The 14,341-nt window shown below is 41.7% G+C and overlaps 1 protein-coding gene across 1 annotated transcript; it reads left to right on the top strand.

The window, feature by feature from the left end:
• Positions 1–6,531: 6,531 nt before the first annotated feature.
• Positions 6,532–9,863, top strand: LOC311060037 (uncharacterized protein; the record flags this gene model as incomplete). The annotated part of the gene is made up of 2 exons (XM_084078162.1): positions 6,532–7,000; positions 8,965–9,863. The coding sequence occupies 2 exons, from the start codon at positions 6,532–6,534 to the stop codon at positions 9,861–9,863; spliced, it is 1,368 nt and encodes a 455-aa protein (XP_083934288.1).
• Positions 9,864–14,341: the final 4,478 nt, after the last annotated feature.

Below are 14,341 nucleotides of genomic sequence, written 5' to 3'. Positions count from 1 at the left end.
CACTGTCACCTGGGGACCCCCCCAAAATCATGTGGGGACCCCCTTGAGGGTCCCGGCCCACAGGTTGAGAACCACTGTTCTATGGTGCTTGCTGCAACGGAGTAAATGTACTTGAGTACTTTACTTGAGTACAGGTTCTGAGGATCTGTACTTTACTTGAGTATTACATTTTTTGATCCTTAATGCTCTTACTTGAGTACATTTCCAAGACAAGTAGTCTACTTTTACTCGAGCACATTTGTAGGAAGGCTGAAAAGTACTGAGTACTTTTAAGCCCACTCCACATCCACGCCAATGATTCGCCATGCAACTCCTTGCAACATGCAACTACTTGCAACCATTATCCCCAATGGCAGTTGCAAGGAGTTGCATTGGTGCGGTTGACCTTAAAACGGTTTTGTTGCAAGGAGTTGCGACTAGTTGCATTGGTGTGGTTTTGCCTTTAGGTTGGCAATTTATTTTTCTTCCCTAAAATGCAATTGGCCTAACTTCTGCTATCACACTAGCCGTGTTTCTGGCTTCCCCCTCCGCTCGCCTTTTTGTTACAGTACATCTTGTATAGGTGTATAGGAGTGAAAGTATTTATTTCTGGTTCCTCAGTTGTTTCTATGTTTTTATAGGTGTTTCTGGAGGCTTTGTATAACATAGTGGTTCTACAAGCAAGCACATCAGTGCATGCAGTGCAGGTGGTTTCAGAGAGTTACAGTACTTCTCTGAAACAAGAGTTACAAGGTCCTATAAAGTCATTGTGAAAACATTACAGCAATTTGTTTGTATAAAAATTAAGAAATATACTTCTACTTTTACTTGTACTTCAAGTATTTTTCAAAGCATGTACTTTTGAATACTTAAATATATTTAAAAGCAATGACTTTTTTACTCTTACTTGAGTAACATTTTGACTGAGCTATACTTTTAGTTGTAGTGGAGTAAATTTGACCAAGAGTATCTGTACTCTTACTCAAGTACTGGGGTCGAGTACTTTGTCCACCTCTGAGGCTCAGTCACCCCAGACCTCTCCAGGACAAGGTTCAGTATATCGAGCCTGCATGGTGCTGAAACCCTCCACACTGTGTTAGTCCACAATTTGACAAGGGATGTTAATACTAGACAATTAAGCCACCTGAGATCTTCGAGGGATACCGGTACAGGCTAGTATTGCTGGTTCCAAGGGAAGAGCCGTCAACTTTAATGAATGAGTCAACAATGAACAACAATCTGATCTGTGTTGCTTGCCACATACTGTCTCTACTCTCACTTTTCTTGGTTTCCTGTAGGCTACTGTTTGGCAAGACGTATGCTTAATATAAGGACCTAACCGTTACACCACAGAAAGCAGCTGCACACAACTTAAATGTTCTGTGTAAACTACTCACAGCTTAGCTTGAAATGTCCATGTCTGTATCATGTATGCCTAAGTTACAATGATGGTTTATTCTATTCCTAATGAATGACTGCTGGATCATTAATGGTAAGCACATCTTTACTTTTGTTACTTACATATCTCAATATCTAAGTCACTCTTTGCGCAGATTAATACATTTTGGAAAATTATGTTTTTGAGCAGTGTTACAAAAGCGGTGTTGATTTTGACAGCAAATTTTGATTCAGTTTTAGTCATAGTCTTTCGAATAAGATTCCATTTAGTTTTAATCATATTTTAGTCATCTGAAATGTTTTAGTTTTTGTCTAGTTTTAGTCGACTAAATATCATAAGATTATAGTTGATTTAGTCGACTAAAATGTACTTTGGCGGTGCTGATTTGACACTTTGTTACATGCTGAAAATAGCCGATCTACAAGCTCACGACGCGTTGTGAGCTTGTAGATCTGCTATTTTCAGAGCGCAACACCCGAATGCAACCAAACATAAAATGACTTGTCTTTTAGTTCTACTGGATCTCTTCTCCCCTAACATTTTAGTCTAGTTTTTATTTGTTGACGAAATTGTCAATATATTTAGTCTTAGTTTTAGTCATCGTAGCTTAGTTTTTTTATTTCATCTTTATCTCGTTTTCGTCAAGGAAAAAAGGTAAACCACATCATAATTTTAGTCGACGAAATCAACACTCTACAAAAGGTTCTCCAGAAGACAAAAATGTTACATGTTGTAAGAATGTAAAAAAGAATGAATGTAATTTAACTTCAGTTTATTGAAAGGTAGCCTACACCATAGTGCAAAATGAACAGGTTTTGCTATAAGTTTATATTTATAATAATACAGTATGGGAATCGGATCATCAACAGGGAATCGTTAAGAAATTGGAATTGTAAAATCCTAAAGGTTCCCAGCCCTAAGGGTGTAGGCCGTTCTGACGCAATCATGTCTGATAAAAATCTCCATAATTAGCTTGCAACACTGAAACCATCAGACCCTCCATTTTGGAAAAGATTAAAGCCACTTTGCCCTCGCCCAATCAGCTTGGATCTTATCAGTCTTGCGGTGCCTGTGTTTGTGTGTGTGTGTGTGTGTGTGTGTGTGTGTGTGTGTGTGTGTGTGTGTGCGCAGAGGTGGACGAGGTACTCGACCCCAGTACTTGATTAAGAGTACAGATACTCCTTGGTCAAATTTACTCCACTATAAGTAAAAGTAGCTCAGTCAAACTGTTACTCAAGTAAGAGTAAAAAAGTAATTGCTTTTAAATATACTTAAGTACATTTCTTAATTTTGATATCAACAAATTGCTGTAATGTTTTCACAATGAATTTATAGGACCTTGTAACTCTTGTTTCAGAGAAGTACTGTAACTCTCTGAAACCACCTGCACTGCATGCACTGATGTGCTTACTTGTAGACGTTATACAAAGCCTTCAGAAACACCTATAAAAACATAGAAATGACTGAGGAACCAGAACTAAATACTTTTACTCCTATATACCCATACAAGATGTAACAAAGAGGTGAGGGGACGGGGAAGCCAGAAACACGGCTAGTGTGAGTGTAATGGCCTGACGAAAATAGAAGAAATTAAAACACTCCTAATTTCTACTACCCTCGATAGTTTCAGCAAAACCTAGTATAAACCCTATGAATTTAAACCTAATAAGTGTAGCAGTGCCGTTGCACCCCAGATAGCGCGTGCCCCGCGCCGAGAAGTCTTCAGACCAAATAGCTGTGAAACTATTAACCTCTCGTCACTGAGAACACACTCTAAAATGCCTATTTCTATTTATAGTAACCTCTGTTGCATATTTTGTCACTCACCCAAGTGTCCGCTGATAAGATCAAACGGCTCGTATGAAGAAATCCTCTTAAAACTTCTCTCATAGAAAAGGGTTTTTATTTAACACTCAAGCTAATACAGGCTTTTAGCAAAAATACAAATATATGTATGAAAAGGCAGAATTTCTGATAAGACAGACAACAGACCCCTAAGCTCTATCTCCTCATTTCCTAAATCTAAGGTGCCTGGCACAGGCAGAAAAATATCCCCAAATTCAACTTAATTCAACCAAGATACGGGCAATGCCATGAATTCATGTTTGAATGTTAAATCTGAATAATATTCCTCAATTCCTGTGAACTGCACGGTCATTGACAAACACATCCCCAGACCAGATCTGGAAATAATCTATCATTTCCCATGCAATAAGGCTGCCTAAGATTAAGCGACCAAGCAATCGGTAATGCTAGGAGCTGACAAAATTCTCTGTTTATTCAACCAGATTATGGGCAATGCCAAGGTCCCAGTTGAATACAGCAGAATCCACTATCGCTCCCCACAACCTTGTTGCAGTGTGGCCGCCAAAAGGAACTAAGAGAGCTAAAACGGGAGAAGTCCGCGCAAGGCTATGTCCGTCGCCCGGTTAAAAGGCACAAACAAGTGACACCTCACACAAGCTTCTCTACCAAACCCCCCCAGAACAGAGATATACAGCAGTATTTATACAATTTTGGCTCCATCCGACACACCAAATATGGGATCGCCTCCCTCCGGATTAGATCATTTCAGTACCTAAACCTTATATGGTGCCGATTAGATTATTTCAATAGGAAAAACCTAATATGGTTTTTCCTTCAACCAGCTAAAACATTTCAGCTGTTGACAGGGTAAGTCGGTCATGTGAGCAAAAAGTACAGTTTGTAGCAAGTCATTGCGTATGAGGAAGTTGTGGCTGTGGTGTGAATGCTGGCATCAAGGAGCAGAGCTAGTCACACCAATGCGACTCGTCACAACTCCTTGCAACAAAACTGTTTTAAGGTCAACCACACCAATGCACCTTGCAACTGCCATTGGGATTAATGGTTGCAAGTAGTTGCAAGTAGTCGCATGTTGCAAGGAGTTGCATGGCGAAACATTGTTGTGGATGTGGAGTGGGCTTAAAAGTACTCAGTACATTCCTAGAAATGTACTCGAGTAAAAGAAAAATATTTGTCTTGGAAATGTACTCAAGTAAGAGTTTTACGTATCAATAAAATCTAATACTCAAGTAAAGTACAGATCCTCAGAATCTGTACTCAAGTCCATTACTGTCCACCACTGTGTGTGTGCGTGTGTGTGTGTGTGTGTGTGTGTGTGTGTGTGTGTGTGTGTCTGTCTGTCTGTCTGTCTGTCTGTCTGTCTGTCTGTCTGTCTGTCTGTCTGTCTGTCTGTCTGTCTGTCTGTCTGTCTGTGTGTGTGTGTGTGTGTGTGTGTGTGTGTGGTTCCGTCTGTGGACAACTAATCTTCAGCACCGTTGGCAATATGGCAGCGAAACTGTGCACACACACTCCCCGGATGCCAGAGCAGAACCTCAGCCCAGATTTTTTCACATGGGTCTGTTATAGTGCCACCAGGAGGCCGGGTTTTGCAACAACAACAAAAATTGACAGTACTCCTACAGATTTTGTCCAAACATCACACAAATTGGTACACAGTATCTCTATAGTCATTAAACGAAACAGTTTTTTTCAGATTTTTTATATTTTATCCACATTGGCTAAAAATGGCCTCCAAAGTTTTCAGGGGTGCTCCGTTTTGAACAAGATGTCTCAAATCATGAACACAGCTTGCAATTTCCGCGACATTTTCATGCACATTCCCACTAGGCTGAGGAAGAAATGCCACTTGAAATTTTTCAAATCAGCCCCATGGCGCTATAACAGGCCGATTCACATAATTACCTATAACTACACCGATCTGCGTAAAACTTTGTATGCGCAATCCCTAAAGGCCAAGGAAAAACCTTTGCCCTGCATCGTTCACATCTACCTTTTATAGCACCACCAGGAGGGATTTTTTTATATTAATCCTCCAGATTTTATCCAAATTTCACACAAATCGGTACACATGATCTCTATGATCATGTAATCAAGACGTATGTGTTTAATTTGTCATATTCCATCCATATTGGCTAAGATTGACATCTAAAGTTTGCAGGAGTGGCCCGTCTTGAACAAAATGCCGCAAATAATGAACGCAGCGTCTGATTGCGGTGAAACTTTGCACGCACATTCGCCCTACGTTGAGGAACAAATGCCATTGCCCTATTATAGCGCCACCAGGAGGCAGATTTTTGCAAAACAATACATTTTTATATTACTCCTACAAATTGTGTCCAAGCATCACACAAATCGGTACACATTATCTCTATAGTCAAGTGATCAAGACGGATACGTCTTCATCGCTTGACTTGATTTGTCATATTCCATCCTGATTGGTGAATTCCGAACATTGCTAGCCCACAATAACCTACTTGACCTGGCGGAGACCTGTGTTTCTAGTTCTAGAGCACTTTTTCTAGTTATTATCTGATCTACTGATTAATGGAACATAGCTGTGATCTTGTACTACTTACAGTAGTATTTGTTGCTTGTCATGTTAAGTACTGTAGGTACTGTCGGTATCAGCCGAGTAACACGCGGGAGTCTGTCCCCGTTACACTGCGTAGCATAAATTGGCTTAAGAATGTCAAGTCATGTAATGAAATGAACTGAAATGCAATGATTTTCTTCTCTAATGTAAAGAAGGCTGAATAACAGCAGTCAGTCAACAGCATGTAAAGTATGCAGAAATAAACACTTAACTAGAAAAGTGTGCTCCTCAGAGCGCAGATATCTGCCAGGACGGGTTGGCTACCCGCAGGGCCGGCAAACTTTGGAAGTCAATCGTATTCCATGGAATGGATTATGAGAAATCGGTCTGATACATCTTGATAACAGGACTCCAGAGATATATTTTTCCAATTTGTGTGAGTTTAGCAAAACATTTAGAGGTCTAAATGTTTATGAAAATTCTCAACAGATTCATGGAAGGTGAATTTTGTATTTTCCAATTTCAGAAATCCCACAACCAGGACGTGTTTGAGGGAGGTCAACGTTTTTTTCTGACCGGTCCTACGGTTTGGAAGATTAGCCGTGGACAGACAGATGGACAGATAAGCACACGCACAGGCACACCTACAAAAAAAAACATTATTATTCAGAAGAGGACGGCACCGAGGCGAAGTATTTAAACGCGTCAGAACTGCGAAGCCTTGCATCTTTAACAACTGTGTCGGGACAAGAAGAAACTCAATTCAAGTTTGGAACGATTTCCGGTCTACGGCGCGATGAATAAACGGAAACTGAGGCTCATCCTCTTCCTCCTCTTGGTTACTGCCGGCATCTTCACGTACATACTCATCCTGAATCTGAATCCAAAGACCCCACATGTGGTCCAAACCATGTTCCCCTGCCGTACCTCTACCCAGAGCATCACCCCTCTGAATAACACCAAGCACCTGCTGGTTTCTGCCTACATGGACCGCAGGGTGAAAGGTTGGGATCTGCGCATCATTGGTATATTCAGGAGAGATTCCATCATGACCATGCACTGTGTTTTCTGCTGTAGCGGCAACCTTTCCATCCCCAGCACTCCTGCTAGCTTTGAACACCACGCGGACATGGATGGTTTCGGTTTTCCTTTTGAGACGATGGACGTCATGTGTTCGATCCCCGCAGGCTGCAAAGCGACCCATGTCACCCTGTCGACTCATTCGGATAGCATGGAAGCACAGCGGCAGATCTTTCTCCCTATAGGTAACTAGTGGTGGAAAAGTACTCAACCCAAATACTTGAGTCAAAGCATAGATACTCCTGGTCAAATATTACTCAACTATAAGTTAATTTGTACTTGTGTGTATTAAAAATATACATAAGTATTCAAAAACACATGCTTTTAAAAATGCTTCAGTATTCAAAAGTACAAATTACAAAGTTTTTAAAAAAAAATATCAGTGCATTGCTGTATTGAAATGTTGATATTAACACATCGGGTGCCAAACACGGTCTGAACCGTGTGTTTACATAGTGGCGGTTCCGAGGCTTCGGTGCCGAACACGGTCTGGACCGTGATTTCAGTCTTTTTGTTTTTCTCCGCGCGGGCGGGGCTAGAGCAGCTCTGGGAGCACCCATTGTAATCCTGTGAAGGAAGTGCCAGATCGCTCACCGGAAACATTTTTTTTTTCCCCATCCGCTTCCTGTCTATTTCCTACTTTGAAACGCCTATATCTCCGAATCTGTTTCCTGTGGGGAAAACTGGTCATGCGCGATGCGCGATCCCCCCCCGTTGTAACCCGCGAGGGGAATGTTATGGTTCCAGGCTGTAGTCAGGCTCATGGCAGAACATGAATCGATGCTTTTTTTTGCATGGATTTGCTTGTAACGCACGCGGAAACTTTAAACAGCAAAGCGCAGTCAATGGGGAGAATGCTGGCACCCACGGTAAGTTGTTATGAAAAAATGCTGGCACCCGATGTGTTAAAACAAGTATGACCAAAGTCATAATAAAGCCGCATGTTGCAGGCTTTTTTGGCCCCAATCTTTTCATAGACCTGATTACTTGTTTTTTGGATTACTTGTTTCTCTCGCCAAACCTGGCAACATTGCGTCGCAAATTAACGCTCTAATGTTTTTTATATAAGTAGTGGCAACATTTTGTGACACCACGCGGGTCTTCCCAACAATAGCTAAGATTGAAGTCAGTGTGAACATGGGCAAATAATAACTTAATAGCCAAACTAGGTCTAATGAAGCACGCTAGCATTTAGGCTAACCATCCTGGCTGAAGCTGTCTCCCTTTCTCTCTGTCTCTGCTGTGTAACTCCGTGCGTTGCCTTGTTGTGGTTTCTGTTCGTCCATGCTGGCCCCTAATATGGTGTGCTTCTGGGTGGTTCAACCTAACTTAACAATGAGGATCGTTCTGATTGGATCCATTCCCAACTAGTCCCTCAAAAAGAGTAATTCTGATTGGATCTCTTCTCCATTCGTCCCGCCCTAACATTTTCGTCTCGTCTAATTCGTTGACTAACGTGTCCATTACATTTTCGTCTCCCCATTGGCTTAAAAGGGGAGCTTAAACGGGGGGAAGTGTGATGGACAGCCAGGACAGCCAATGAGACTTAGGTGTCGACACTTTTGACTCTAGGTGTCGTGACTTTTCACTCGGGTGGCGGACTACGACTGGTGCTGTATACAGAGCCGCTCGCTAGCGCATGCGGCTAAAAATAAATGCCAATATAAAAAAAATAATGGAAATAGCATATTATTTCTCTACGATCTGGGGTGGCAGTGGCTCAGGAGGTAGAGCGGCCTCTTGGGAAACGTAAGGTTCCCATGCAGTTCGATCCCGGGCTCCCCCAAGTGTCCTTGAGCAAGACACTGAACCCCCAACTGCTCCTGATGAGCAGGTTGGTGCCTTGAATGGTTTCCTCCGCTTTTGGTGTGTAAAGCCCTTTGGATAAAGGCGCTTTATAAATGCACTGTTTACACGCTCACAAAGTGTCTAATTGTGCTGCGTTGAGCTTGTAGATATGCTATTTTCACTATCTTTGAAATAGGGCTTGAATGGTTAATTCATAATGTACATTTTCACATCCTAGAAATACAGTGGAGTGAAAGTCACAAGTATCGATCAAAAAAACAAATATGCTACAAATAGGCTACTCAAGTAAATAGATAATTTACTTACGATAAATGTATTATGTTACTTTCCACCACTGTAGGTAACCAGGAGAGCGGCGGGACAGAGGCGATAAAGCCCCAGTTTGACTTCACAGTGTGCATCCCCACCTTGTTCGGAGACTACAACAACGTGCTTCAGTTCACACAGGCCCTAGAGATGTACCGACTGCTGGGCGTGGACAGGGTGGTGGTCTACAACACCAGCTGTGGTCCAGATCTTGACCGCTTACTGCACAGCTACAGCCAGGAGGGTTTCGTAGAGATAGTTCCCTGGCCCGTGGACAAGCACCTCAAACCATCGAAGGGATGGAAGTATCTCGAGCATGGAGCGGGGGACCTGCACTACTACGGCCAGCTGACCACACTCAACGACTGCGTCTACAGATACATGGACCGCTCGCGCTATATCCTGTTGCACGACATAGATGAGATTATAGTACCGTACCATCAAAACAGTCTAATCTCTCTGATGAGCCAGCTCCAACAGCAAAACCCAAAGGTGGGGGTGTTCCTCTTTCAGATGCACTTATTTCCAACTGACCATGTGGATCCCGGCGCAAAGTTCCACCTGCCCCAATGGGAAGGGGTGCCGGGAATAAATATTCTGGAGCACATCTATAGAAAATATGGAATGGAGAAAAACCAATGGGAAGTGCAACACAAGATGATAGTTCAGCCAAGGATGGTGCAGCAGACATCAGTGCACAAAGTGCTGAAGAACTTCGGGAATACATTCCTGGTCCCTCCAGATATGGGATTGGTTATGCACGTCCGGGGTTGCTTGAAAACACACACCATACCACCCAGTTACAACCAGATCTGCGTGTCCAAAGAGAACATGCGCATTGACACCAGGCTGTGGGAGTTTAATGAAAAGCTGATCCCCAGTGTGGACAAGGCCCTGGCGAGAATAGGGATGCTGAGAGAACAAAAGCATTGAGACGATGTGTCACGGTCCGCTCCTCGGACCGTGGACTGTGACTTTATTATGTAGACCTTCCTGCCCTTATAAGGTCTTGGACTATGTTCCTTTCTGTTCCTTTGTTCTGTTCTGCACCTAGTCTTGTTATTATGTCACTCTGTTGTTTTTGCCATGCTGTTGTGTACCTTTATTTTGTAGTATTCTATGCCTTCCTGTCTGCCCCTGTAGTTCTGTACCTGCCTGTCTAACCGGTCTTGTGATTAGTCATGTTCTCCTCCTGTGTCCTCTTAGTCCCTCAGCCTATCCCAGTGTTGATTGTCTGTTCAGTTCACCTGTGTCTTATTATTTCCCTGTCTATTTAAGCCCTGTGTTTGCACCTTGCCCTTGCTTGTTCATTGTCTCTTGTTACGTGTAGTTAGATCTTGAGTTCAGTTCCTTGTTTGTGTTCCTGTCTTTAGTTAATAAACCCGTTAAACCAACCTGTTGGCCTCTGTCTCTCTCTGCACTTGGGTCCTACAATCCTGCCCTGACTCAAACCGTCCCGATGGAGCATGGATGCAGCCGCACACACTGACACGTAGAGCTGCGATTATCAGTCAGTTTCTTAGCGATTATTCTATTGATTATGTTTTCGATTGATTGGATAAATGAGAAGCGTGTTTAGTTTTTTCGTTTTTTATAATACTTTGTCGTAATCGTCGCACAACAGTGTTGTGCAAAACTTGTGTAAATAGCAGAGCTTGTAGATCGGCAATAGTTAGCTATTCTTGAAATCTTTTGCAACTTTTCAGCCTATAATGACATTCCAAAATTGGAATAGATTATTAATCAATTATTTTGTTAAATTATTATCAAGTACATAATCGATTAAATCGATTGGTTCAATTAGCTGTTGCACCCCTTCTGACATGAACAGCGAAGGATTAGCTTGTCTGCACTTAAAAGTAGGTGTAAAAGCAAGTCCTGAACTTATTACTGTTACATTCCTTCCACACCCTGTCTGTCAATGTGTCAATATGTTTGAGAGAGCATTTGTGGTTAATTTGGTGAAGAAAATCATGTTTCTGCACCAACAGTGATTTGTAGCATTTGTGGTGCCCATTATGGGTGGAAGTGAAATAGCTTTTAGCTCTGTGTTGTTTAGAGGCCCCTCAATGTGTCATTAACATTTGGGACACATCAGATCAGTTCATACGTATTGGCATTTTTTGCTAGTTTTGTTTGACATACGGTTCAAGAGTCGATTTGAAAAGCCGATTTGAAAAAATTGGGCCAGAGGTGCTTCCTTGGTCTACTGGGAGTGTGCGTGCAACATGTCAAGTGCCTGAGATTAGCTAGATAGGCACTAGGCAGGCTCTGTTGAATTCTTTAAACAACACTTAAAGACACGTCTCCTTAACCTAATTTAACATAATTTCTAACAATTTGTAAGGCATTTTATTTAATTGTATTATATTTTTCTTGTTTGCTTCTTTTAATGCAAAGCACCCCCCCCCCCCCCCCCCCCGCACACATATTTATCTGAACTTAATCAGTACATCCCAGCCAGAGCCCTGAGGTCGGCTGGCCAGTCGCTCCTGGATGTGCCCAGAACTAAATACAAGACCAGAGGTGACCGAACCTTTGCGGTGGCCAGTCCCAGAATTTGGAACACCCTGCCCCTTCACATTCACTCTGCTCAGTCCTTGGAAGTTTTTAAATATTAGCTAAAGATTTTTTTCAAATTTCAAATTGAATTGTATACTCTTGATATGCTGTGTATGCTGTTTTATATTCCCGTTGTAATGTTTTATTTGTTAGCTTCTTTCAATTTATTTTTGTTTTAATTATTTCTCCTGTTCTTGTTTGTTTGCTTTTCAATTTGTTCTTGTGCAGCACTGTGGTTTGACCTTGGTCGTTGTAAATGTGCTAGATATATACGTAAATAAAGTTTAAGTTGGCTCTACATCATGTTTAAATGTGAAACCTTCTACCTAACTACAACTCCATGCCTGCAAAGAACACCTGCCTCTCTGCAATCCCCATCTCTGCAGATCTCTGTGCAAACATACACTGAAGTGAACAGAGACAATGTTGAGTTTTCTACATCAACTGTATAGTATGAGCATGTATGTATGGCGTTATTGGGTCATATTACCAGCTGTTACTTATAATATGGTGAATAAATGCAAAACTTGCACGTTTTAATGAGCAGTGGTGGAAGAAGTACAATTGTTTTTTACCCAAATAAAAGTATCAATACCACAATATATACTCCGTTACAAGTAAAAGTATTGTATTCAAAATTTACTTGAGTAAAAGTATGAAAGCATTGGCACCAAAATATTATTAAAAGCTTTTGAAAATAGCAGATCTACAAGCTCACAACGTGTCACATTGCAACGCGTTGTGAGCTTGTCTATTTACAAGTAGCCAAAGTATAGGGCTAAAGTGATTAATGTATGTTTTGTAATAATAATCCAAACCTACAAAGTAACTAGTAACTAAAGTTTTCAAATAATTGTATGGAGTAAAAAGTACAATATTTGCCTCCGAGATGTTGTGGAGTGGAAGTAAAAGTACTGCAAATTGGAAATACTCCAGTAAAGTAAAAACACCTCAAAAGTGTACTTAAGTGCAATACTTGATTACATGTACTTTACACCACTGTTCACTGCTAATTCACATCATTTCTGCATTGCTTATTTGGGACTTTATGGGCTAAGACTACAAACGTGGTGTATAAAAGTTAAATAATCCTATAGTAGGCCTCACCTGCATTGCCACCTGTTTGTTTTTAATAATATGGCACCATCTTGTGGTTAAATAAAAATACATCAGCCCAGTCAAACATATAACCAGCAAATTGGATCAAAACTAAATAAGTTCAACTTAGCTTAAGTCTAGCATTTCATTCAGTCCATTTGGCGATAGCGTGTTTAGTTTAAAGTGTCTATGAGGTTGACAGAACTTCATTAAGCCCCCTGGTGGTGTTTTTATGGTGTTTTATGTCTTCTCTGACTATTTTGAGTTCACACAAGCAGTGCTAAGGTGAGAATCAGGGGCCTGTTCCTCAAAAGGTGAATAAACTAAGCCTGGACTTAAGCCAAATCCAGACTTGACAAAGTCGGGTCCATATAAGCCTCGTTTATTCCGTTCCTCGAAGCAAAGCCAGGCTGAAAAGGAGCGACTTTGTCGAGCTAGGCCTTGTCAAGCCAGGCTATGTCCAGCCAGGATAATGAAGCCAGGCTTCACGTATTTCTATAAAAGACCATGAAAGTCGATAGCAGAATCCTTGAACTTGACCAATCATGGAGTCCAAAACCAGAGCGGCGTTCCTCTCTGTGGCTGAACAGCTGCATTGCAGCAGCTCATGAAATCATACAAGGAAGTAAAATCTAAAATGTATTATAAGCGAGAAAGGAAACGCGACCGCAATAAATAGATCCAGGGAGAAAGCGTGGCACTGGCAAGGTATTGCAAGCACACACAGAGTGTGTGTGTGTGTGTGTGTGTGTGTGTGTGTGTGTGTGTGTGTGTGTGTGTGTGTGTGTGTGTGTGTGTGTGTGTGTGTGTGTGTGTGTGCGCGCGCGCGCGACGGTACGGGACGGCAACGGGACGCACGGGACGGGACGCCGCGGGGGGTTGACCGCGACTGGGGGCCGCGACGGGATGAGCGGGGGACAGGGGGACGGGGGGGGACGTGGGGGGGGGGGGGCGAGACACGCAATAACCCCACATTTGCAAGACCACTTTGGTAGAGGTTTGGGTTGTGTAGTTACCTTGCCATCATGATGTAACTCCAAAGGTGGACAAGAAATAAAAAATAATTTCTCCATTGACTAGAAATTGATCATTTAAAATATGCTCCTCATTGACTTACATTCAGTGAAAAAAAAAATCTGTTATATATTATCAAACATCTAACAACAATATGAACTATAGTGTTAACAGAGTGACAATGACATCCCATGAGTCATTGTGAAACAATTATGATTCATGGTCACACACTATTTCAGTAATATAATTAATTTGATTATATCTGATTGTATTTATTTCATTTTATTTGAATGCAAGGTCATTAAAATGAGTCCATATTCAAACACATGTGTTGAATTAACTGTGGAAAAACTTGAAGAACAAGGCACTGGATTGAGTAAGCTTGGCTGTTAGCCTGCTCCTGACCAGGCTAACTTCACAGCTAAATTGCCATGGTAACTAAGGTAGGATTGCTTCAATTCTCTTTTGAGGAATCGGCTCATGGCTAAACTTAGCCCGGGTGAACTGGCTAAACTAATCTTCAAGCTAATTCAGCTTTTGAGGAACCGATTCAGCCCTAATCCTGGCTAAATTAAGCCAGGATAGGTGTTAAAGCCAGGCTTAAGCTTTAATTCTCTTTTGAGGAACAGGCCTCTGGTATACTTAATGAACTGGAGGCGTGCCCACATAAAAACATAATTTTAACACTTTCTGTACACTTTTTTTTGAAAAAAATCTTCCTCCTAGTACAACCATAA

Source organism: Gymnoscopelus microlampas (genome assembly GCF_963454915.1).
Source record: "Gymnoscopelus microlampas genome assembly, chromosome: 14".
Classification (NCBI taxonomy): domain Eukaryota; kingdom Metazoa; phylum Chordata; class Actinopteri; order Myctophiformes; family Myctophidae; genus Gymnoscopelus; species Gymnoscopelus microlampas.
The sequence above is the reverse complement of the archived record's forward strand: the minus strand, read 5'-3'. Positions and strand labels throughout refer to the sequence as shown.